Source organism: Callospermophilus lateralis, chromosome 1 (assembly GCF_048772815.1).
Source record: "Callospermophilus lateralis isolate mCalLat2 chromosome 1, mCalLat2.hap1, whole genome shotgun sequence".
Taxonomy (NCBI): Eukaryota; Metazoa; Chordata; class Mammalia; order Rodentia; family Sciuridae; genus Callospermophilus; species Callospermophilus lateralis.
The window spans coordinates 52,261,342-52,288,977 of record NC_135305.1 but is presented as its reverse complement, the minus strand read 5'-3'; the positions used below and the strand labels follow the sequence as shown (position 1 = coordinate 52,288,977).

Here is a 27,636-nt window from a genome sequence, read left to right as displayed (position 1 = left end):
TCAAAGACAACAAAATACCTCAGCAGTTTACCTTCTCTCTTGTTTCTCCACATTCTACACAACTCTCAAAATCACCACAGAATGAACTCTCTGAGAAAGTCTAGTCAAAGAAAATAATTTTATCTCCAAGTCTTCCTTAAGCTGTGACAGGCTGTCCTAATCAGCTTTCATGCACATGGACACACATGCTCCCTCACGGTGGCTCTTAATCACTATGTGCCATACTGAACAGCTGCAGAGGTCTGAAGGGAATTGGCAGAAATGTGCAATGATGTGCTAGCCACCCCTTGACCCCCTCCCACCCCAGCCCTGCTGCCAACCAGGCAGCAACTGCCCTGCCTGCTCCCAGACGCCAGAGCACATGGGTGTTCACTGTTGAACTGACAGGCCCAGAAGATAGGCAAGTAGTTTCAGGTGGTGAGTCAGGAAAAGGAGTTTGCATCAGGAATGTTCCAGCCCAGTGGAGCTGAGCTGCATCCAACTCCCTTAGCAAGGATACAGTATTCATCATTTATACAATGTCACCGTGGGGGACAAAACTTGGGCTCAGCACAAATACAATCCAATCAACCACAGGGACCAGTAAACAAGGCTTCTTCCACTAAGAAGGGACCTAATTGCTTGAGAACTGACATCATATCTGACACTTAAGGTCAGTCCTTTAATTCCGTGATGGAGGACTTTACCGTGGCCTAGTACACAGTCCTTGAGAGCAGAGCCCCGAACTAACCTTCCAGGACCAGTCAGCAGTGGCTGAAATAAGCAGTGACCTATATTCCTAGAGAAGAAACAGAATCAGGGTAGGACAATAGTCAAAGAAACCAGGTGAACGCCACAGTACCTACAAACGACTGGCACACCTGAATCAAGTGTGCTGTGTGACTTTCTGTGTGACTCTGTATCCTTAGAAATCCTCACCGGTGAGGGAATTCCACACAATTGTATATGAGCCAGTAAATGAGTGATACGACAACAACTGGGTGAAATAGAGATGTAAAACTTTACATCAGATAACAGGAGATCTAGAAATTGAAAGAGACTTCAAGCCATGATTCACACTATATTTCATGAATGAACACAGCATTCTGTCAAGCTTTATACAATGACAAATGAGCCTATTCTCTGAAGGAACCTGAGAAGATTTAATACTCATTTTAGGGAACCTACTTTGGTTTTTCTGTCTGAAAATTAGCAATTTCATCTTATATCCAACTTCAAAATAAACTACCATCCTACTAACAACAGTATAAAATAAATTATCATCCTATTAACAATATATAAATTAAATATATAAATATATAAATTATCATCCTACTAACAACAGTATAAAATAAAACTGCTTATATTTCTATTTATGGTATACTATTTTGGCATTAATTCAAAAGCAAGAGATTTATCAAATCCATCACAACATCAATAATTTAAATAAAGAATGTTAATATGGTTTTAACCATATTAACAAAAAACTGACTGGCTTTAACTTTCTGAAGATATAATAAAAATTTACCCAAAATGTGGTGTTTTTCTAGAATCCCACCTAAAGCAAAGTAAGGAAAACACAAGTCTCCCTATACAGACTTCGTCACTTACCAAAGGAACTATCCCATTTATTTTCTTTGTTCATCCAGGATATAAAGAACTTAGGACTTTGGAGGGGGGGGGGGGGGGGTGACAGGAAAAATAAGGGGGATGCTCAAAAGCTAACTATATTCATAATATGAAGAACATTATCCTCTAAATGAGTACACAAGAAAATGTACTGTAAGATCTCCAAATTGTTGCCATAGACTAAAAAGGTCAAGGTGCTACAGAAAAATCTGCAAAGGAACTATCAGCAAGCTATACCCTCCTTACTCACTGAATTGTCATGCAGCACCTGCTTAAGAAGCTGTGGGAAATTTTATAAGCCAGATAGTGGTAGTATTCACTAAAAGGTACCATTTCCCTAAGCATGCTCCTAATTCTAGGAGACCTTAACTTCCCCTCCTCTTCAGCCAACCTACCCCTTGGAAGTGAGGGAAACACAAAACAGAAGCAACTTCCCCTCGCTGGAAAAATCTCATAGCCCCAAACTTTAAATGGAGGTGGCTGGAGAAAACAAGAGAGCCAAGGGAATGGAGTGCAGGGCAATATGCAATTATTGAAACTGGAATTGAGCCTGGAACCTGCCATGAGAGTACTGGCAATCAAACTGTGGTCAGGGCCCCAATTTTAAACCTCTCTCAAGGAATACCACTTCCTGACACAGACACACCTCCCTTTATATCAAAGGAATTCTGCTTGACTTGGTGGAGGAGTATCATCTGTTGGTGAAAGGAATGAAAAGGACTCAACTTAAAATAAGCATGTCTGAAGAATTGGATGAAGTACAATCTCTTGCAAATATGTTTCTTTCATTCTTACCTTCTTCCCAATAAGCTTTTTTCGAAGAAATTCCCGGGCTTCAAACATGTAGGGAATGTCATACAAGGGACGCAGTTTCTTATTCTTATCCTAAAAGCAAAATAATATACCACATCAGGAAGAGAAACCAAATGAACACAGGCAATAGTACAATATATTGGAATGTATGTGAATTCAGCTATTTCTCAGAGTCCCAAATATTAAATAAATGCTACATATCTGATAAATGTTTAATAAATATTTGGCTAAAATGCTTTATTGAGAGTCAGATTATCTTTTTCACATGATAGATTCAAAAATAAGCAATGGAATGTTTGCAATTACCCAAGCTGGAAGTAAGTGTTCAACACAAGGAAATAGGCAACATAAACTTCAATATATAAGTTTTAGGCCCCTTCATTAATGCACTATAAATTTAATTCAATTGCCTTTATTGAGCACCTACCAATTACTGGCTCCATACAAATCATCCCATAAATACATGTCTATATCCTGAACTCAAAAATCTTGGAACATAGTAATAAAAGAAATCCAACAGATATGAGATAGAAAAACAAAGCAGTTTTGGTTAAGTGTTAAATTACTGGGATACAGAGTGAACTGAATGCTATAAAATTTCAGGGACGTGGAAATAAAGAAGCAATCAGGACATGTTTCATTGACAGGATGGGATTTAATTAATGTGAATGTGCAGGACAGAAAAAAAACAGAGTATGAAAAGGTAGAACAAGGAGAAAAGGAAAAAGAAATGATATTTTCTCTCTCTCTTCATTATTTCATGGTTCCCAAAAGTTGTGACTGCTCTAAGCAATGTCATTTTGAAATGATGAGAGAGGGTCTAGACAAAGGTGACAGAAGTAAGAATGGATAGAAAGTTAAAGAGATATGAGAACCATCTTAAGAAATGAATTAACAGGAACTGACAAGAGAGTAGATAGAGGGGATAAAAGAGTGGAAATACAATATTGAGCCATGATGACAGGCAAAAGAAATCCAGAGACGTTTGCCTTTTGGTGAGGCTGTAGAGGCACAAAGGATCTAATTGAGAAATAGATGGATTCAGTAGCTTCTGATGAAACATTCAGGATGATATGCAGAAAGAAAGCATGCCAGGAGAACAGGTCTGCATGTGCAGGTTTGGGGATCTCCAGGATACAGGTAATATTTGAAAAAACTACAGGAAGAAAGGAGAAAGCAAGGACTAATTTCTTTGCTAGATGAACAACACTGGCTCCCCCACTTCTCTGGTTGGCTGAGCTGGCTGTGTCCTTGCCATCTATTAAGCACCTGACAAAACATGAGGCTTCTGTAAGATCCATGCTGGACTCAAAGCAGATATTCATAAGTTATTTTATTTTCTTAAATAGCCAACTACTCGCAGATAAAGAAGCTTCATCCTTTTAAGATCCCATTTTAAAATTCATTCTAATGTCAATAGTGAGGGAAAGAGAATCAAAATTGATGCTTCTTCCCAGATACTAACTAATAACTAAGCCTTGATGTCTTGAATACATCATAAAACATTTCGATTCATTGATATAACCAAAAAAACCTCTTATGAGAATTCTTCCTGTTACAAGGAAATTTGAGCTTCACATTCATCAACTGATTGTCAACTATTTCCTCTGTGAGAATTTTTTAAAAGGCATTTATTGTTCTTCCACTCCTTGTCCCAGATAATGTATGAAAATCTACATACTCTGCACAGAAAGAACTAGGGTAGCCAAGGTCTGATCGAGGTCCTAGGATGTCAGAACCATAGCCTAAAAAGTAGGGTACAACGTTGAGCATGAAAATTTTAGAGAAATAAAAATACAGGAGGGGTACAGTGGAGGTAGAGGAGGAGGATGTGTGGGGTTCCCTGGTCTCAGAGAATGCTGAGTAACACAACGGACAGATTGGATATTTTACAAATGTCCTGGAAGCCAAGTGAAAATAACAAGCCACAGATTAGAGCCTTATTTAGGATCCACAGGTAACATATTATCCTGAAAGAGAGTTAGTGACGATACTCAGTGATAGAGTTAGAATGCTCATTGACAAAAGATGTTGGGTGCCAGTAAGGAAAAGGATTTTTAATAAAGACAAAAATCAATGGTAATCAGAATCAGCCCTCAGGAACAAAGAAGTGCAAACGTATTCACGTTCACCAAGCAACAGAGGAAAATCTATTTACAGAGAGTAGCTGTGTGATTACAAAAGCTTTAGTGAACAAAATTTTTAAAAACGAATTCAACCAAATAACAGTATTTACTATAAACAGCCATCTAATTCACCACAGAGCTTGAATTTCCATACCTTACCCTATGTATTACGAAGCACCAGGGGTACAAGGGACTGTCAGTAGACTGGAATTCCAAGGTAAGAAATACAGTTCCAACGAGCATTCAAAAGATCATGGAGTGATATACACCTACATGTGTGAAAATGGCTGTCTAAATAAGAATCCTGTTTTGGCTATGTGGTATAGCTCAGTTGGTAGAAAAAGCATTTGCCTAGTATAAGCAGGGCACTGGTTCAATACCCAGCAACACAAAACACACACACACACACACACACACACACACACACACACACACACCCCGAATCTATTTTGAAGACAGTCTGCAGAACTGGGCCAAGTCAAAATACCCTCCAAAGAATTAAAGAAAATAAATAATATGCCAACAAACATCTCCTAATAAAAAAAGAGGGCAACTTCAGAGTTTGATAATATGTCTCTCATGAAACTAGGAAAGAACAAATACCACAAGCAGAAAACAAGATATCAGAAGTGAAAACAGAATGATCTTGTTACTCTAACCCTTCAGAGCTAGGAGCTATTGACATCTGCAAACATCTTACAAGAGAGATATTAGAAGTCCCTAAGACACCACAAAATAAAAGCAATTCCTCCAAATTACCAGGTACATAAAAGCCTTTGAAAGCACTAAGAGGCAATTGAGGTATGGAATATATTCTGAGAAAACAGGACTTTAGCTGAATCTTGCCTGCTAAAAGGGACTGTCTAGTTTAGATTCTGATTTACATGGAATTTTTTTTTTCCAAAATAAAAATAGAAGAGAATGCTTACTTTATCTGGTGGGCGGATAATATACAAACCAATATGTGCTGTAATCACTGTTCCTCCTGAGAAATGACATTGCATGTAGGCCCTGCAATGACTCACATTGGAGACGGAAGAGAGATCTTCTGTCATCTGCCTCTCTTCCCAGGAGCAAGGCCCAACACCCACTTCTCAGCATCTGAAAACACATCTGGCATTTTTGCAGGAAGGTATTTTTGGAAGTTTGCCAAAATGGGGACATCTGGTCAGTGTTCATTTGGAGGGCAGAAAAAGGACTTCAAATCCACTCCTTGCTCTCAACCTATTTTAGGCCTAATTTTACCTAGTCTAAATTAAAAAACTATAGCCATAAAACTTTGGCTTTGAGTATAACTAAAAAGGACCTCTCCTCTCATTTTTTTTTTTTAACTTAATGGCTTTGAGATAGTTTAGGATTTCCTAAATAAGTGTGAACAGAAATGAATTATGGTAGGGGTATAGGGAAGCAGGTAAGGGTGGCTCCAACAACATTTTTAAAGTTCCTTATTTAAGACATCATTGGCTGGGCACGGTGGATACAGGCCCATGATCTCAGAAACTCGGGAGGCTGAGACAGGAGGATGGAAAGTTCCAAGGCGAGCCTCAACAATGAAGAGAAACCCTGTCTCAAAATAAAAGAAAAGAAGAATTGGGGGTGAAGCTGAGTGCAGTAGTATAAACCTGTAATCCAGCAGCTCATGGGGCTAATACAGGAGGATCACACATTCAAGACAACCTTAACAACTAAATAAGACCCTAAATAACTTAGCAAGACCTTGTCTAAATAAAAAATAAACAAAGAGCCGGGGATGTTGCTCAGTGATAAAGCACTCCTGCTACAAAAAAATATGGGGGTGGGGGTGGGGTGGGGGGTGGGAGGATATAGCTCAGTGGTAGGCTGCCCCTGGGTTCAATCCCCAGTACTCCTCCAAAAAGTATCATGATCAAAGTGAAAAGTTGAAGCACTGTTATTGATAACAAAGATTGTGAAAGAAAAAGCATAATGAGAGGGAATGGCGGGGTGGTGCACCAGTGTATTATGCAAGCAGGCTTCAAAGTCCCAAAAGAGGTATCAGATGCCCAGCATCTGAAGAAAGGCAAAGAGAACAGCCAAGGTAAATCATGTGTATGTCTGGTGGATTCAGGAAACAACAATGATACCAGGTGACTAGAGCAGAGTGCAGGAAGGGACAGAATGGCAGAAATCTGACATCTGAAATAATCATTCTGGTCTTTGTGAGACCCTGTAACAAGTAAAGGGTGAAGCCTGGAAGACATTTAGGGAATTATGCTGTAATCTAGTTAAAGAATGAGAGTTTACAAAAGGGTGGCAGCACTGAAGGAAGTTAAAGGCAGTCAGAAGTGGAAATATGAAGTAGATTCTAGATGGAATGGGAGATGTAAACAAGAGGGAGGAATCAAGAAAGACTCCAAGTTATTATTTATTGTTAAAAAACAATGGAAGAATGGGCAAAAAAGTATATATAGGCACTTCACTAAAGAACTCTGACAAGATGCTGTGTGCATAAAAAGTATAATTTCAATAATAATCTGAGAAATGTAAATTGAGATCCTACATTACAAACATCATTGGAAAAAAGATGTGAAAAAGTGGGAATGCCCTTTAACTACCAATGGTATAGAATGTTGTAAATACTTTGGTACTTTTACATGGTACTGTATGGTTAAAGTTGGGTAAAGTTGAGGCTATGTATACTTTAATTAGGAAATGCTACTTACAAGTAGGAATACACTCTAAAAAACCTGTCATGTGTGCAAGATAAGGCTATAGTGACACTGTGTATTATATAACCACAAAATAGAATACAAAGCAGTTACACTGAATTAAAGCAAGCTAAAAAAGGTACAAATTTTAAAACAATAATGAACAGGAAAAAGAATATAAATCCCATATAAATGCAGACTAAAAACAGACACAAACAATATTATGCTATTCACAGAGCTTTGTTAGCGGCAAAAGTATAAAAATGCTTAGAAATAAAAAAACCAAGCTAATGGCTACCAATGTGAGATGGGAGAGGGGTTGAAAAATGGGACTGAGGATGAGCACCCTGGGATGTTCAACTGTACCTGTATATTTAATATCAAAAGGGGGAAGAGGAAGAAACTGAAAAAGGAACCTAAATGATTGTTTTGTTATGCTATTCTTTAAACCTGGAACTTTTCTAAGTCAAAAAACGTTCAGGGAGAGGAAATTTTCAAATCTGGTTTGTCACCTTTTCCATTTCCCACAATGTCTTACACTTTTCTCTTTTCAGTAGAATAACTGGGCATCCTTTCTCATAAGAAATGCATTAAATTCCATTTTTTCTTAAAAAAAAAGAAACAAAGATACTCTCTCACAGATGTAACCCTTCCATGAAACAGGAAATAATTTAACTATAAATATGCTGTCAAATAAACAAGGTCAAAAAGAAGTCTGACTTTCACTTTAAAAGGAGACAAATTATAATATCTTAATTAATGTAGCCAAGTAGAATTATACTGTATGCTGATCTTAAAACTGTTGAATTAAAGTAAGTAAGAACAACAGACATGAACAGACTTAAATGGATAAAATTTCAAACAGTAAATACTGGACCAGTCCCAGTAGCTTTTCCTCATATGCCATTTTAATAAACAAAGGCTGCAATTTCCATTTGAATTACGGACTTAAAATAGGAAGAGTATCATATGCCCTAGGCATATTTACAATCAAGGACCTTTCAATTCCCTTGGCAGCCAGGAGACAGAATCCACAGGGATATTCACTGTTTTGTGGTCATTAACACACACAGTAGCACATTTCTATAAAAGGCAGGTCTGCTAACAGGAAACTATAAGGCAGCAGCAGGGGAAGGTTCTAACTTGTAACCACCTTGGCCAAATGGAAGATATCCTGCATCTCCCTAAGATGTCTAACTATACCTGAAGGACTGTGTTCAGGAGCAGTACACACCCAAACATCTCCTCAAAAACTTGCTTTCCCAAAAAAGTCAGCTTCATTTCCCAACTAGCACTATTTCTCACTCCCCGCTCAAAATACCTCTTAAAAGTAAACAGTCTATTACAGAGATGCAATCCAGGTAAGTACTGCATGTATAATTCAATACATTTCATACATATTCTAGGAAGCAAAGAAGACACTGTAAATAATGGAAACTAAAATCAAATTTAAAAAATAAAATCTCTTTTAAAAATGTATAGGTGTGGAATCAAAAGTGCTGATTATATAAGATAAATAGTTCCTTTAAATGTATCACTGCTTTTCTATGACCCTCAAATTTCTTGATTTTTGTAAGAACCCTACTTCATCTTGCTGATCCCTTAAGGATCTATAAGCACTATACAGTGTGAAAAGCACAAGAATTTAAGATATGATAATAATAGCTATTGATGACTTGCCTATTGCATAGGCATAATGCAGATAGCAATCTTACCTCATAAGGATCATGACACCCATAAGGAAAGTGTAAGATACCAAGTTTAAGTGACTTTCCTGAGGACCTCACATAATTATGTAAGGGAAAGCTGGGGTTTTGAGCCCTGCTTTCCATATGCTCATCACTGGTGGGCCAGATACTGGGCTCTCTTGGCTTGTTTAGGTCAAAAAGCAATCAATAGGGCTGGGGTTAGCTCAGTTGGTAGAGTGCTTACCTTGCATGTACACAAGACCCTGGGTTCTAATCCCTGGCATCACCACCACTATCCAAAAAAAAAAAAAAAGGCAATCAATCGCACCTGTGTCAGCAGTGGTCTGGTTTTGGTATGCCTAAGAATCACACCAAAAAGGAATTTACCAACACACAGACTGCCAGACCTACACCAAATACTGTAATACAGTAGGTCTAAAATGATTTCCACAGATCTGCATTTAGAAATAAGTAGCAAGGAAGTATGTAGGCTATACTTTGAGAAATGTTGCTATATAGAGGTGCATGCATGCATGCATGTACAGAAGGATGAATGCATGGGTCGGGAGGGAATGTGTACACACACCTAGCCCCACTTAAATCAATGTCAACAAAAAGGAGGTCAGAAAGCCACAATGAGGAGCTTCATTAATGTCAAAATGGTTCAATAAAAATAATAAACTTCAGTAAGTTAATAACAATTGGGGAATTCAATGCTCTTTGATCTTCTGTACAGGTTAGATAACTGGAAACATGCTAGTAATGGTGACAAAACAAAACTTCTAAAACCTCCTTTGTTCCAACTATTGAAGACTGGATAAGGAAACTGAGAATCCTACTGAGCATGCCATGCTGACCATGCCAGGTAATAGCAGGAATATCCACATCCTCATTCCTTCCCTGACCAAGTCCACACAGACACCCAGCAGTCTAGATCTATACTAGCCACGGTGATGGCAAAAAAGAACACGAAGTGGCAATTCCAAGAATCAGTCCTGGCTACAAATGTCTTCTGGCAACCTGCCAGTAGAACAGTTTCACAGTAACAAAAGAGGGAAAGAAGTAAAGCAAATTTAGGCAGCCTCATGTCCTTGAAGGGACTGACCCGTTATCTCCAGTGCACAGCGTATGATTATATTCCACAGGAACTTCCACATCCCAAAATTAAAGTACCATTTTCAAGGCTATCATGGAAGGAAAAAAAAAAAAATCTCCCTCTGGAGACTGCTCTTCTACTCAATTACATAAGCCAACTAAGAGCCTTTTCAGAAGTGCTTGCTATTTATTGCTCAGATGCAATAAGGATGGGAAGGAAAGAGACAGCAAGAGAAGAGACGGGTGGGGAGAAAATAAGAGGAGCCAAGCATCAGCTCTCTCTCTCCCAAGACCCTGTCAAGATTTTAGGAATAGTTAAAAGGCTCCAAGGCTCCAAATCCATTATCTAAGTAGCACACCATATGTGGTCCCTTCACTTGGCTACAAATATTTTTGCAGTAAGGGAAGAGTGGAATGAAAGAACAACACCAACCCTCACAGACCTAAATGCCAAAGAAAACCATGACTCAAAAAGTATGAAGCCGTGTGGCCAACAGAAAAGTGACTCCCAGACCCACAGAAGGAAATAGAAAAGGAGAAAGGCTCTGGGGACCTGCCCCATCTGCCCTTCCTGCACAAGTGTGAGTTCTAACATGCACCTGAGTAAAAACTTTCTGTCATCCACAAAGTGAAAATGAAAATCTACTCTGAGGAGGAACTAAGGTGGTGCCACCTTTTCTAGAGGAACAGTGAGGACTCCACTGGCAAGTCTCAGATAATGAAACAGAAAGGGCATGGAATCCTCAAAGAGAACAAAGCTCAAGTTCAGTACTCCGGAAGTCAAAGATGAAAAGAGCTATTCTGGACTTGAAATCAAACATCCCTCAAATATTTTCTGGCACCAAATGATCAAGAGCAAGTGGGCAGTCTGGTGTTGATCTATATAACAGAGGCCCAGGCTGTAGATTGTCTAGTACAAGCTACTAGCCTCCTACCTGGTGACTTGTCTATTTCCTCGTAAGACCAACTTAAATAAAAATCATCTGGCTTTATACATAACTTTGCAGTGAAAACCAAGAGAAATTCCTTCAAATTCCTGCAAAAACCTGAAAAGGGTTTCAGAAAGGTAACTCAAGGAACATTTCAGCAAATATAAACTCCTGGAAAACCAAATCTACACTTTTAGTGTTACCAGGAAGCAAAGTTACTTAGCTGAGTTAAGTTTTACAACATCTAACATGGATGTTAACAAGAGCTAAAATGTCAAGACAGAGGAAGAGATAAGCCAAAGTTACAGCACTAATCACTCTCTGCCTTGTATTACCGTAATTTAATTACTTCATACAGGTCTTATCTTCTCTACCAGACCTCATGAGGGAAGATCTATGTGAGAGAAAAAAAGATCTTCACAGTACCTAGAAAGTGCCCAACATAGTGCAACATTACTAGAAAAGGCTAACACAATGAGAAAAGAAAATAGGTAATACAGAAAACTCTACCTAGATTTATTTTTGACAACTCGAACTGCAGCTATTGTGATTATGGGAGTCAATGGAATTGGTTAATAAATCTCACAATGAGTTATAAAGAAGGGAGCAATACCTCTGAAGCTTCATAACAAAGTTAGCAAGTTCACTAAGCACAGGTGTCTTTTATGGTATGAGTTAACAGCAAACTATTCTACAACTTTCCAGCTGCTGTTATTAACATGATTCTATATTACACAAGAATACATCCATTAATGAAGATTAGAAAGCATTTAGCCTTGCAACTTGATTCTACAACTATAAAACATAAACTCCATAAGCACTGATGCAACAGTAAGTCTCTTGGTTGTTTTGCGTAGTTAAAGAAAATCTGAATTCGCAAAATCCAAATAATTAGTATGCTCTCTTTTGACTTGGCTAATTCTTAAAAGCAATCTTCTGTTCTCTCTACAAGTTTGACACAATGAATTCTATTAGTTATGATCTTTCAAATAATATACCTTCAATGTATAATTAGCCAATTGTTATCAGAAATTCTTATGGAAAACATATAATATCATTCTGAATTCAAAGTACAGCTCAGCTGATATACTAAAAATATCTCAATTCTGACAGTTCAACTCTAAAATAAATACATTACCCTGCAATGTAAAAGGGGGTAATTTCCTAATGTCAATTTCCTAATGAGATCAAAACATGCAGCTTCTCCCCTCAGACCTCACCCTCAATTCCAGATTAAACTAAGCCTAAGCAAGGGCATTTTCTGGAATGGTATTTTGGGGATTGAGATAAAAGAAGGAAAGGAGAGGATAGTGAAGGATCCTGCAAGCCCTTTCTTAATTATAGAAAGACTAATTTGCAGCAACACCAATAGGTCTGACGTCTTCCTAAATGAAATACACTCCTCATCTGCTGTTCAGACGAGTGTAGAGAATAGGGAGGAAATAAGAGTCCATCAGTGTCTTCCTGGAAGGGACTCTTTCTACCTAGCTGATGGTTCTGAAAATCAACTGGAAACACAAAATCAATATTAAAAGTGGAAGGGCAAAAGGAATGGGGAGAAGGAACCCTTGAAAGACAAAAGGCAACCTAGAGGTCTTAGAGAGGGTGTGATTCAGGGCAGTGGCACGGCCCAGCCATGTCGCAACTGGCTCTGCCTTTTTTGGCACCATTTGCTTTTCACTGGAAGCTCATAATTAACCAGTTGGCCCTAAATCATGTTTTCTAGTAATGGAGAAATCTTCTTCCACATTTCTTACCCTTCATACCCAGGCTAAAAATGGAGAGACTGTGCCCTCAGAAGAGACAACCCTGTTACTTAGAGTACAGGCTACAAGCCAGATGAAACCCATCCAGCACAGTGATGTGCCACAAGCCCTCCCACAGTTCTAGAAGAGGAGAAAGAAACAGGAGGACAAGAAAACACATCCCTTACAATAGCAAACCAATTTTCTCTGTAAGAAACAGCAGAGTTGGGTGAACCCATTTAGAGGATCATATCATATTGTTAGAGAAATGCTTCTTTGTGAATGTCTTCCTTTCTTCACCATATTAAAAAATAATTATTATTATTAAAGTTTCTTCCTGGAACATCACAGAAGGGAAAATGATGCTGGATATGACACCATTTTTTAGCTGATGCCAGTGGAACCTTCAGTTGAGCCAGAGTTCCAGTCAAAGTTGTGCAATAAATTTTTGTGGGAGGGAGGGAGGGAGGGAGGGAGGGAGGAAGGAAGGAAGGAAGGAAGGAAGGAAGGAAGGAAGGAAGGAAGGAAGGAAGGAATTATTTAAGTTCATGGCAGAAAGGTCTCCCTTTTGACAGTTTCTGCCTTGACAGTTGCATCCCTCCAAGATCTAAATCAAACTGCCAGATCTAGTGCCACATATTTTATCGACCAAATTCAACCTACTCTCAGCCTATACTTAAAATATTCAGTAAAATAAGGATTGTACCTTTTCAGGACAGATATTCACATAATGTTACAGAATGAAGATTACACTTTCTTTTACCTTATGGTCTATTTGACATTAATTAGAAAACTAATACTTATCATCCACTACTATCATGGCGAAATACAGACAATTGAAATTAAAAGAACTACAAACTGCAAAGACATCTGGCTGGACCACCACAGGCATGGGAATTTCATTACACATTGCCCCATCGCAGGAAGAGACCCTGACAAGCTTGAAACCAGAGGAGACTGCTGCTAGAAGAATCTGTCCCTTCATTCAGTCTAAAATTAACATGCTCAGGAATTGGTTGGGGTTCTTCTGTTCTGACTGCACCCTGTAAACAAGCAGGAAAGTAACAAAGAGTCCACAGAACAGTCTCCAGAGAATAGAGGACGGAAGAACATGAATAGGGGACTCTCACTTTACAACTATGGTGTCTTCCACAATAGTTTGCTCCTGTGGGAAAGGAGACTGGTGCCCAGGTCTTGAAGAATACCGTTTAACCACAACTTTATGTAATGCTGCTCTGAATTCTCTTGTTCTTCTAACCATAAAAGAAATTGAATAATGCCTGTTTAATAATGTTTTTATATCAATCACATCAGCCTTGCTCTATGACAAACACAATCTCATCCTTCCTACTGCTGGCCTTCCAGTTTAACTTCCTGAAGCCGAAAGATTAGCTCAGCTCTACAGTTCTATCACACTTCATTAGAAAGGAAAATAAAATACCACTAACAGTTTGAACGCTTCGTATGTGCTTGGCACGTTAAACTTACTAATTCTAATCCCCACAAGAACCAACAAGGCTAGAATTCTTAGTTTTTACTTCACAGAGCCCTGAGAAATTAGTTGCCCAAAGAAATCACGTGCCCCATATCATATACCACAGAACAAAAGAGCCCGGCCAACCTAAAACCCATGCTAGTTTCCCTCTATTAACTGCCTCCCAATCATAGTGGTAGCAAGAACTGGCAGATTCCCTCTTGGCTTTCCATTCACATCTGTTTCCACACATAATCTCCCACAGATCTAGAAAGGTCAATTAATTTCAACATACAATGCATGTTCACCCAGAGCCACCAGCTCCTGGGGAGATCGCTGAGTTTGAATGAGTTGAACCCCAGTAGTAGTGCCAGTTATGAAGCTACTGTCACTCTGATCCAAATCATATCTTTTAAAAATCCTACTCTATAATGGGCAGAACACTGGTGAACCATATTTTGGCTTTGCTAGATGGTTGCATCTTCATGTTACCCAAGAGCTCTCTTTTTACCATTTTACTATTCCGATACCTGGACAAAAAATTCCTCATTACTATATTTGTTCTTTTAAAATAACTGCTGTGGTTTCCTGTCTCCTGATATAGCAGCCAAAACCATACTCTCTATATAAAGAAAACTGACCATGGACAGTAGCAGTGCAAGTCTCTTGATAGCCAACATCCCTCAGAGATTAATTCCATAAGACCAGCACCTGGCCTACCCCACACAGCATGTACTACTCTATGCAGATGCACACAAATATCCAACCAAAAGAAACAAGTGCAGGGCTGCGGTTGTAGCTCAGCGGTAGAGCGCTCTTCTAGCATGTGTGAGGCCCTGAGTTCGATCCTCAGCACCACATAAAACTAAATAAATAAAGATATTGTGTCCAACTACAACTAAAAAATAAATATTTTTTTTAAAAAAAGAAAGAAACAAGTGCACATAAAGAGCATCCACAATAGTTAAGATAGGTGAATGCAGAGAAATGTTTGGAAGATTTAACAACTGACAATGAATAAAGGGAAGATTTTTCAAGCCAGTATGTGTCTAATCTATTAGAGTTTGCAAGATATAAAAATTACACAATAAGGGAACAATATAACCTATGATATTTTTGCTGCCTGATACACTGTTGAACACTGTCATGGGTACTTCATCATTTTGTGGCTTTTAAGCCCAACCACAGGGAGGTTACATTCATGATTTTGTAAACTGCAATCACGGTAAAGATAGAAAACTAAAGTTAGCTTAGATGTGCCAATGTGGTTACTACAGCACATAAATTGGGATGCAAATAATCTGAGGATTGGTGGAGAAAGCAGAAGTCAGTAGAGGCCCATAATATCAAGAAAACTGTCATTTTTCTACTACAGCAAGATGGAAAATTATCCCAGATTTGCTATCACATACCTTATCATGCAAAGAACTCTAGAAATTTCTCAAGGCAGCTGCCAAATAAAAAAAGTGCAGCTCCTTGGTTATTCAGGGCTGGAGGAGAGAAAAGGAATCTGTTGTTTAATGGAGATAGATGCAGGTTTGCAAGATGAAAAAGGTCTGCAAATGTCTGACAATAATGTGAGTATACTTAACACTCCTGAACTGTACTTAGTTTTATGTTATGTATGTTTACCACAATAATAAAAAAAATGGGCCACATTCAAAATAATATTCTGCTGATTTCTTTAATCTGAGAGAAGCATCAGGCATGCTCTCAAATTCAATTGAGAATTTTAAGATATGAATTCCATCTTTGTTGAGTGTTGAAAGAGACTGCTCAGTTACAATTTATGGACATAATCAAGTAAGTTGGCCCATTTCTGGTTCCAACAACTGTATTCCAAATTGTCTGGTTCCTGAATAAGCCCCCACAAATGAATCTTCTAATCCCTCTTAATGCTATTTCTTTTGGCAGAGTGTAACTACTAACTTAGCATGAAATATTTTGTCAACTAAAATGCAAATGTTCTGCAAGACCATCTTCAACTGCAATCCTCTACCTCCAGGAAGTCTTCTATGAATTCTCTAATCAAATATTCTTTCTTCTTTCATAGCACATTTAACCCAAGCCTGTATAAATGCATCTCACATCCCACAGGAGATATGAGGTTAACAACAGCATCTTCCCTTTTTTATGCCACTATATTCATTTCATCCCTAAAGCAATTCAACAGAGTGAACTTATCACTACATTTAAAAATTAGAAAATGGCAAAGCAAAAAGTATATTATTACTTAACTAACTCCAAACTCCGTGGCCACTGGATACTATCACAAGGCATCTACAATCCTATGATGCCTTTCCAACAGCTTAGAGCAAGAAGAAAACAACCATTTCCTTTCCTCCAAGCACTAAGCTCCTTGCCCTAAGAGGGAGAATTTGTATTCCCTATAAAGCAGCCCCACCCACCAAGAGATGTGTACAAGGTGACCTCCTCATCTGGAACCTGAGCTCTGCCTCGCCGCTAGATGACAAGGATGCTGGGCAGCTCCTAACAAATGTTGCTGAATGCAAGAAACTATCCAGGGTCACTGCTAATGAGAAGCCAGAACATCTTGCAACCTAGCTACAGAATGTTCACCTAATAAATCTTACAGATTTGAACACAACCCAAGACCAGGAGGTTACAAAAAAACAAACAAACAAACAAACAAACAAAATTCAGAATCACCAGCCTAAGAATCTACATCACCACCTCTATGCTTATAAAAGGTATGACCCATAAGCTTTGATATCAGAACTAAACAGACACAAAAGAAAAGGAAATAATAAAAACATGAACACTTTTTTTTTTTTAAAGAGTTTAATGGTAAGACACTATCACTATTTCTTCAGGATATTCCTCCTTTTGACTTGATTTAACTTCATTGATTAATTTTGATCAAGGATAAGACATCAGCAACCTAAATGAAATAGGGGATCAGTAAAAAAACATTATAGCCCTGCAAATGGATCAGCATGTCAGGCCCAAAAGAAATATAATGGCTGCCTAACAAGCTGATGAGTAGGGGAGACCAACCAGCATGCGTGTTTTATTGCAGTATGTACACAGCATAATCTAAAAGACAGAAACTGTGTCTTTTGCATGTTCAGGTGCTGTCAGTATGCTGATGGCCCCAAAAGTTTTGGATTAAATTAAGTGTGATAACAATACCATTATGTGGGATTGTCAGTCTGTCAGAGTAAAACATGTAAAATTCCCTTATTTTAGCTGTAAAAAATTTCAATAATTTATCTCACACTAATTATGAACTCAGATTTAATCAGTCAGGGCTAGGCTCAAGCTTATGCATGTATAATTTATGAATTTAAAAAGTTCACCAATCGATTTAAGTATAACTCAGGGTTATGTTTAAGCTTCTTAACTTAATTAATATACTGACAGACAATTGATAGAACCATAAATCTACCATTAACGGCGAATCACCATCGGCTGTTTCTTGGCAGCAATGAACAACAAGTCTGGCTCACAAAACCCAGAAGAAAGTGGAAAGAGAGACAATGAGAAGGATGGCTGGGGATGTAAGGGTGCAGGGTGGGGGTCATTCTGGGTAAAACTACAAATTTAAGATGTATGTATGTGCCAGTCACTGGAAAAACTGTTCCTCTTCAAGCAGCTTTACCTATACAGATCAAATGACTACAATACTGAGAAATACATGCAAAGTGCAATGTATATATACCAAGTACACAACAGTAGAGAGCAGAAAGCACCTAAAGTCTTAAAAACATGAAATGATGTTTGAGCTCAGGCTTGAAGGATAGGTGACCATCTGCTACAAAAGAGTGCAAATGTGTAGCCAATTTGGGGAATGGGAAGCAGGCAGCTGAAAGAGAAACACACAGAATAATCAGGGCATCCATGATCCAAGTGAGAAGAGAGTTTGAAAAACGAAGATCTGAAAACAAAGTCAAATTCAAAGCAGTCACAGTAAGGCCAGCAACATGCCCTCCAGAGAAAGGTGGTAACAGGATTTTGATGTCAGCTTCAGCAACTTAGCAAGACCCTGTCTCAAAACAAAAAATTAAAAAAGGGCTAGGGATATAACTCAGTGGTATTGGGTTCAGTCCCCAATACCAAGGAGGGGATGGGGATAGAGAAAGACAAGAAAGGCAGTTTCAGTCAGATTCTAGTGAGTTGAATAATTAATGAAATGTAGACAGGCTGTGTACAGACATCTTTCAAGAAAGAGCAGTAACTAAGAAGGGGTACTGTGCTTAAGGAAGAATACTGGACTAGTTTAACCCATAAAGTCCCAAGTTTTCAATTCTCCAAATACTTCCATGAAACTGACACAGATGTATTTCCACAGGCTGCAAATCAGTCTAGAGCTTTTGTTTTATATATTTTTCATCTATACATACATTTCACACATGAAAATATATGTATATATTTTTTAACGCTCTAATCAGTCACCCACTACTTTTCACAAAAGACTAGAACTCTGGAAACCTAACATTTACTTCAAAAGTTAAAAGTTAAGTGGTGTAGGGATGGGGCTGTAGTGATAGAATGCTTGTCTAGCATGGGTAAGGCACTGGATTCGATGCTCAGCACTACATAAAAAATAAATGACTAAAATTAAAAATAAATGACTAAATTTTTTTTAAGTTAAATGGTGTATTTATTGTTCAATTTAAGTTTTTATAGGTGTCCCACATTTGGGGTGACTGGACTTAATGGGTTAAAAAAAGATAAAAATCATTGTTATTGAATGATTAAGTTAAAAAGATAGTGAATAGAACAGTTGGGATAAACTGTCATATCAATCCAGAAAGATGTGATCATGAATGATTCACAAATATTCTATTCCCTGATCTGCTAATTACAAACTGTATGATCTGAGAGCTACATACTTGTCTCCAACAGGGACTTAAAACATATTCATCTTTGTAGCCCCCAGCACCTAGTACTGCATCTGACACATGGTACACACTCAATTAATGTTTGTTGAATAAAATTACTTAATCTCTTTGGACTTCAATTTCCTCCTCTGTTTAAGAGAAGAAAAAGAATTGGCTATTCTAGATGATGTTCCTTCTAGCTCTAAATACCCATCATTCTGTCAGTGTTACATAAAATGGGTCAATTCCCTATGATTCCTTGAAAACATGCTGTGTTGTAACATTCACATTCAACCAAGGGCATGAGAACATCAAAGCTGTGTTGCCTAATAGTGAGAGTATGTGCCTTCTTGAGGTCCTCCTTTGAGGTGGAAATGTTTCCTTTAAATCAGAAAGGAAATGGATGTCAGATCACTTCAGAAAACGTTTTCATGAGTGTAACTTTTTTGCCACCTCCCCCCATGTTAATTGTCAGTCTGCACAGACATCAGGACGACTTGGAAACATTCGAAATGGAAAAGAAACCTTTAAAAGTTCATTTTTAAAAATTCAAAGGTAATAAATCCACAGTTGTGTAAATGTCTTATGTCTCCGAGGCCTAGGCTATTTAAGTTTTAATCCAAACGGGGAGCCAGGGAGGAATGAAAGAAAGAACAGAGAAAAGGAAAAGAAATGAAGAGTTGGATTTCAAAACTCCCTATATCTGCAGGCGGCTCACAGGAAGGAAATTCTTGTGATACATTAAAAATCAACACTAATCAATAGTTTCTCATAAATCTGTGCCCTGCCCCACCATCACCAAAATTAATTAGTTCAAGGGAGGAGAAAAAAAAAAACAAATGGCCAGAAGAGCAGTAGTTGTTTAAAGTCAAAGACACAGACTCATCACTACTAACAACTCCCCTCCAGAACCCTAAAGTATCTTCAGTGGCTCCCTAAATCTTTTCAGTCTTTTCTAAAACTTTTATTCAATCTGCAAAATCAAATTTTAAATATAAAATAATAATTGGGCCCCCTCCAAAGAGTTTATTAACAGATAACAGATGGGAAAGATATCAAACATTTAATCTAGACTAATCCCCAGGACATACCTAATTCATATAGGTTTTACCAATAAAGTGTCTGAGATCATTTTCTAAAACACAAAATTAATAGCCAATTGGTCACATGTGTAACTGGGTGTTCTCCATTTTCTTTACTCATCAGCAAACATTTAGTTGACCATCATGTCAACCATCCCAAATAGAAAACAAATAGCATGTCTTAAAACTTATTGCAGAAAAAAGAATTACTGTGGTCACCTGTATTATAAAGACTCTTCTAACTACACAGACATTTTAAAAATCATTACTCAGTTATTTTCCTATTGCTTCTAAAACTAAATTGGTTTACCAATAATTGATTTTATTTGCAGAATTCCAGGAACATTAACATAAGGAATTACACCTTCTTCCATTTTTGTTTCTAATGCTTTTAAAATATCTCTTTGTAAATTATATCATTTACTTCATTTAATTTAGCATTAGTAGAACTAAACTGTTTGAGAAAAGGTAAAAGAATGAAGAACCCAATGGCTCTGCTGCTTCTTTTTCATCCCACGTTATCAAGAGCTTTAAATAGTGTTCAAAAATTACAGATATCATCCCTTCCAATTCCACATCAAGGTTATAACCTAAGAGTTATAAAGTGGTAAAGACCAAAAGAGGAAGTCAAAATTGTTCCAGGGGACAGATGAAGCTAGGCTCCCTCACAAAGAGAGGGGGAGAAATTTCAAGCACATATGCAAATTTGAGCCAATCATAAATGAACTTCTTATTCAGACTGCCCCCATGGGTTATATATGATACAATAACCACTTAAGAATTCAATATCCATTTAATCACTCCAAGCTTCTTATAGTTTAACTCATATACTCACTCCATTCTTAAAACAAAATAAAATAAAAACCAAGCAGCTAAGAAAAGTGTAGCAAATGATCAAAGGAAAAACCAACAACAGATCAAAGGGAAAACATAAAGAAAGCCAACAGTGCTTGCGGTGGGATGGTACCCCAAATCCCAGTCTCCATGGTTTATTTTAACTCTTGTGAAAAAGTGAAAGTACTACAAACCAGCAGGATATATGGTTAACAAAGGGTGGGCAGAGAAATTGTTCCAAATGAAATTTTAAATGAGTCATGCTCAGTAACCCAGACAATTTCATTTACTTATCTAATGGAACAATGTATTTTATCCAAGAAACCATTCAGAAGACACTGCCTATGCCTAAAATACACAATGATCAATTTTAAATGAAATTCAAGAGAAAATGATATGGGTATGAAACATACCCTTCTTGCAGAGCTCTAGATTTATCAACTTTAGCCCTCAAATTTTAAGTTGAAATGTGGTAAAACCCTAGGTCTTCAAGTATAATCAAGGGCACACAATACAAAAGAGGGGAAGAGGAAAAAAAAACCACTGATGTCAACAAATCACACAAAACTGGTCTGCCCCATACTTGAGGCTAGAGAAAGCATCCTGAAAAATGTCCCTCACATTTTTTTAAAGACATCTTTCCTAATTCAAGTAGATATGGAGGTAGAAACTGAAATTGTTTTATTTTCTTCTGCACATGCTTAGAAAGCAAAAAGGCACAGGAAGATCCTGAGACTAAATAAACATGCAGCATAGCTGGGGTTATTAAGGCAGCCAGATCTTCTACAATCTCAATACAACTTAAATTCAATGATCTGTGCCAAGAGTCAGATAATAGAAAAATTTAAGTATCCAATATATATCGTCCTTAAACACTATCCTGTCAGCCACCATTAAATACCATTTTGCTAGCCTGTAAAATTGATATTTCATATCTAGGGAGTGTACAATGGATAACTCTGGGAAGGGATTCAAGACTCTAGACACACATTTGAGGTTTTGCAAATAAACATTTAAGAATCAATTCAATAAGCAAGAATGCTAACTAAATTTCATGACTATCGAACACCTAGCAATTACAGTCAACTAGGAAGACACTGAATTGATAAATTACTCTTAGGCCAAAAGGCTTAAATGGCTCAAGCTCCCAAACAGTCATCATAGATGATATTTCTTAAAGAACGTCATCCCACAATTAATAACAATCTTCTTATTTTTCTTCTTTGAGTAATGTATCAGGATTCACACACCAAAAAAAAAAAAAAAAAAAAAAATCATCCTTGTCTCTGTAAACTGGGAATCAGCTCACAAAACTGAAGTCGCCATTAAACTACCTTGGAGCAGGGTTTCACATCTTGCCTTTGCTCTTCATCTTCCAATTAATTTCTGTTTAGACTTCCTCCCTCACACTGGTCAATCAGAATGCCTTCCCTTCAGTGCCCCCTGCCTCCATGATTACCAGATCCCTTTAGTCCTTTCAGCTATATTATCATGGCTCTCAAAAATCTTTGGATATATTCTACATTTCAATAAATTGAATCTCGTTTATTTTTTCCCTGCTTCACAATTCTAACCTCTCTGCCAATTTCACTAACTACCCAAGAGGTTCAGAAAACAAGTCTATGAGCTGGAGGATAGCTTGTGGTGAGGTTTCCACAGTCCTCACAAAATGTGGGGGGTCGGGGGGGAGAACAATGTGGTACATCTGGGCTTATAAATTACTCCAAATTGAATGACAGTCCATTATACTGGAAATTATACCTTTTTATCTTTTTAGAATTAGTTCTTCATTCTTTTAAGAAATAATGATGTCAGAAGTAGAAGAGTCTCTTCTGCTTTCAAACTTGAAGGATAAGTTAGTTTTCTAAAAGGAAGGGAGGGAGACAGGCAGTAGGAAAGAATAGAGATTTCAAGAAGGTATAAGATAAGAGGTAATGTTGGATAGGGAGCCAGGGGACAAATCATGCCAGCCTAACTTTATTTGCCAGGCAGAGATGTTAACCTATGGAATATAAAAATGAAGAAAATTTGGGGGAAGGAGAGTGATGTCATGTGATATGAATTTTACAAAGACCAAATGAGCAGCCATGTGGGATGATATGCAGGATGGCACTTGAAACAGGAAGCCAAGAAGCTTATGCAATAAATGAGACAAGAGACAAAGGCTTCACAGGCAGGGGGAGGAACGATTTTGAGATAATATTCTGCAGTTTAACCAATTAATACATACAAAGCACCTATCATAATATGGCTCGTGTGTGAAAACTCACAAATATTAATAGTTTTCTGTTTACTTTGTTTTCTTTACACCTTACAATATCCATACTAGATGAGTGGTCCTAATCCATAAATATCTTAGAATCTAAACATTTCCATTTCACATTTCCTAACAATACAATGAAAATGTCAACATTAAAAAAAAAAAACAAACACCAGCATCGACCACATACACACACAGAGACACACACGCGCGCCTTAATGAACAGTAACTAATCCCAAACTAAACTATTTTATCACATGGCTAAAGTCATCACCAAACTGCGGGGACTGAGGGGGTGAAGGGTCTTCAAAGCAGAGCATAAAAAGATCTGGGTACAGTAGATGTTCAATAAATACTTGATTAAAGATAATTCTTTTCTTCATAAAATGTCACATGAAGCAAATGAACCAAGAGAAGCTCAGTCTAATCTCCAAGTACAACTGCTTTTGCAAGGGTCCCCAGGAATGTTTAAGTGTGCCTGGCCTCCTTTAGTTTGGCAACTTTAATTCCTATGTGTTAAGAGCAACTAGTTTAATTATAGGTATAAGCATATAGAAGCTAAGTTGGAAGGAAATCCATTTCTCTATAGCATCAAAAGAATCTGCTGTAGTACAAAGCTGCTGCTAGGTCTGTTAACATACATTCATCAGGGGACACAATCACAGTGTTCTACTAATCAATGTCAGCTGACCAGTATCTTGTCAGTCCCTAAGTAGAGGAAGCCTGTTCCCTGTGGGTAAAAATCATTTGTATCTAATAAGGCCTCAAAAATCTAAAAGGGCTGAATTAAGATAGAATCAGGGATATTGAAGAGTTTAGGTAACAGCTGTCAGACATCACTTCTGTGATAGCAAACACATATGGATCAATGTCTGCTGGGAACAGTAATCACAGCTCTCTATATCCAAATCAAAAGAGATGCCACACTGGAAGGTGACTTGTACACGCCTCAGAAGGTGAAATAATTTAACAAAAATATAGCCAGACCTGGTTTTCCTCCCCAATTTCCTATGAGCAGCATCTTACCACATGGCCCCACTAGTGTCCTGGAATCTCTTTGCTGAATTAAAGAAATCCCTGGCCATTTACATTATTATATCACTCTCAATGGGTCTCTTTCCTATTACGTAAAATGGGGAGCAAGATAATGCTTCACAGACTGGAGAGTTCTATTCTTTGGCATTTCTATAGCAGATAAATAGGCAGCAGATGAAAACTTCAGTTCAGACCACTAAAAAAGGTTGGGGATGGACAGAGATGTCTGTCACCAACCCCGGCTATTCATGATGGCCTGGAGCTCCAGTGTATATAATCCACAATCACACTTGGGATCCAGGTGGGGTTTGAGTTACTTTCTTACCTTCCATAGAATCTTAAAGACCTAATAGGCTGATTGAATCATGACCCTCTTGCCAAATTAAAAATCATTACTCGGTACAGTAGCCAATTAAATTCTATTTTCGGCAAACTAACAACCCATATCTGCCCCCAAAGGATTGTAACCTATGACAGAATGAGGTTTAAATAGACAAATAAGTTCCCAGGGCTGCTTAAAAAGATCCTAACCTCAAAGGAATCACACATCTCATCCATACACCAGTATCTTTTCAGAGGCCCTGGTGAAAGGCAATGCAGACCAGTATGAGACCATCAATTCCCAGTAACCTCCCCCACACCCTGCAGGGTGGGGGTGGGTGGGGGGAGTACTAGACTTAGAGTTGTTACTGAAGATCCTACCAGGCAGGGCAAGAAATTACCTCTACCTCCTCACAGATACATAACCCCAAGAAGGATCACAGACATTGCAGCTTGATGAAGACACCTAAAAAGAAACTGGACACCTCTTAGATAAATGGAATAAGACCTAAGCCAACCTTTTGTGGGAACTTAAGTGCAAAGATAGAATCTGGACAAGATTATGCAAATAATTATCTGATTTCAGTATAATAGGTTTCCCTTTCTGAAATGAATATTGTGAATAACTCAGGTAATTATTCCCATATATTTTATGAGATTACAAATCAGAATATGCTTTGGGATATTTTTGTTATTATTAGAATGACATTTCATTTTGATTGCTTTTACTTTATTAATAAGAGAAGGGAAGCTCTATCAAATATGTAAGCAACTGACTAATTTGCACAAAGGCTACCCAGAAGATTTTCCTTGGATAAAAATTAGGAGTTATAAATCAAGCCATGAACTAAGGTTCACACCCAATTTCTATCCCAAATGAAAACTCAAGAATGCAAGTTTCTTCCTTTCATAACTGCTCTATAGTCAAATTGCTGCCCCAGCAAGTTGGCACAACTGGGATGAGTTAAATTTATAAAAGAAATTCAATATCATAGCAATAAAACAGCTTCCGTTTTTCTTCATGAATTTGGTAATTCAATTATATGAGCTGGTATAATGAATTTAAAAAACAAGCATGATCAATGCCACATGGTGCGGACGCTTCGACAAAAACCAGCTAAGCCACTTGTAATCCATGTAGAGACACGAATAATAATGAATTATTTCTATGTTGAACTAACTGGTCTCATCATCTTCATAAATTAAAGACCACAGCATCACAGGATCTGTAGGCTATACGGGAATTGGAAAGTATTTTTTGTATAGCCTCCTAGGTACTACCAAATACCCTCTAGGTTCCTACCATGTGGTTATTCAAACCTCACCTAAATGTGTTCAGTGAAGGGAAACTAGACCTCCTCCTGGTGCAGCCCATTCTCACTAGACATGTTTCTTAGAGAGTTCTTTTATTTTTTGTTTCCACCTGCATTAAGCAGAAATATGTTCTCCTACAACTCATTCTAGTTTTATTCTTTGATGTCCTGCAGAAAAAACCTAGTGATCTTTCTCACTGACTAGGCAATATTACAGTTGTCTCTGCAGTGCAGCCTAACAAAGAGGCCATAAAACTTTTGAGTTTTCTGTAGCTCAGTAAGGTTCTAAATGCTGCCAGAATCATAAAGTACTCACTTTTCAGCCACAGGACACCTCAGGCAACTAAATCCCCAGTGCATCATGAAACCATTCTTCAGAAACTCAGCTGCCTGTTGCTCTGATCTTCTAAATGACCAAACTGAATAAAAAGGAATCTAAAATTAAGCATTTCTTCTTCTCATTGTCTAATTTGTCTGTTAAGGTATTGAAACAATTCTTGCAAAAGAGATAAGACTAATAGTGTCATTATGATTAGTGAGCTAGGCCCTAAACAGAGAACACGGGGACAGGCTTTCATTATGCTGAGAAGAAAAATTACAGAGGAAGCTATCTCTGAAGAGGCAGTGATTCCAAGTCCAAATCTGAGATGTCAAAGAAAACAGAAATACAACAATGCTAAAATTATTTTTCTTGGGATTTCTGTTGTTGCCTTGGACAAGTTAGACTCAATGGGCTCACATGATTATCTATAACATTACTAGCCTGGACCAATGAACTCTAAAAAAAATCCCTGACAATTTTGATACTCAGTTATCTTACCTGGTGAGAATCAGGAATCTGATACAGGCACCCATCCAAAGTCTTCTTCCAAAGACTATGGTCCTGCTCACCATGAACTTTTATGATTATTTCATAAATTGGCTCAATTTCACAACCAGAAGCTACCTTATTTTACTCAATTTGATGTGAGGCAAAACATGTGAGAAACCAAAATGGCCATAAAATAGTTCAAGCCCTTTAGCAAAGATTTCCAAGTGACACACAACAATTCCTAAACTTCAAGACAGGAACAGGCCTCTTCACTCACTCACATGAGCTGTAAGGCATCATGCTGCATATCAGGGACACAAAAATGAATCAAACATGAATCCTTCCTTCAAGGGAGCTAAAAGTCTGGTGAAGGAAATGAGACATGTACTTTCAGTGCAAAATAGAAAATGATACCATAAAACAAGATATGACATACTATAGCAGCTCCAGGGACAGATCACTTCTGACACAAAAGAATCTGAGGAAGCTCGCTGGCTGTGGTCCTGCCTGCCCAAATACTGAAGAGTGGGTAACACTAGTACACAGATAAGGAAAAAGGGCAATCCAGGCAGGAGGCAGAACAGGGTAAGTAAAAAGGACAGAAAGCAGAAGGCATGTATGGAAAGCCACAATCTAACTTGGCAAAATCGTGCCACAGTAGTCAATGAGCACACCACAGTTTGGGTGGGTCAAATCTTCACTAGACAGGGCAATACCATTTAGCACTTTGGGTCTCACAGACTATGTTCACAGTGACAAATACATGGTAAAATATCACTTCACATTTCCAAATTCCTGCTCTTAAGAACATCTCTAAAAGCAAAGAGTACATGAAGGGCATATAAGAAGCAAAGAAGCTTAGACCACATCATGGGACTTCAGAAGTCTGCCTGTTTTCTTCATGCAATGGGAAGCTTTTTAACAGCTAAGCATAAGGAGAGTGGCAGAATAAGAGGTACGTTTCAGAAAGATTAATCTAGTAGCCATATATA

General features: G+C 37.9%; 1 protein-coding gene across 1 annotated transcript in view; it reads right to left on the bottom strand.

The window, feature by feature from the left end:
- Nucleotides 1–27,636, bottom strand: part of Snd1 (staphylococcal nuclease and tudor domain containing 1) — a 417,500-nt gene that overhangs the window by 264,077 nt on the left and 125,787 nt on the right. Inside the window, exon 11 of the mRNA XM_076862188.2 lies at nucleotides 2,404–2,493. Coding sequence (XP_076718303.2) covers nucleotides 2,404–2,493 — 90 coding nt within the window. The remainder of the gene's footprint in view (nucleotides 1–2,403; nucleotides 2,494–27,636) is intronic.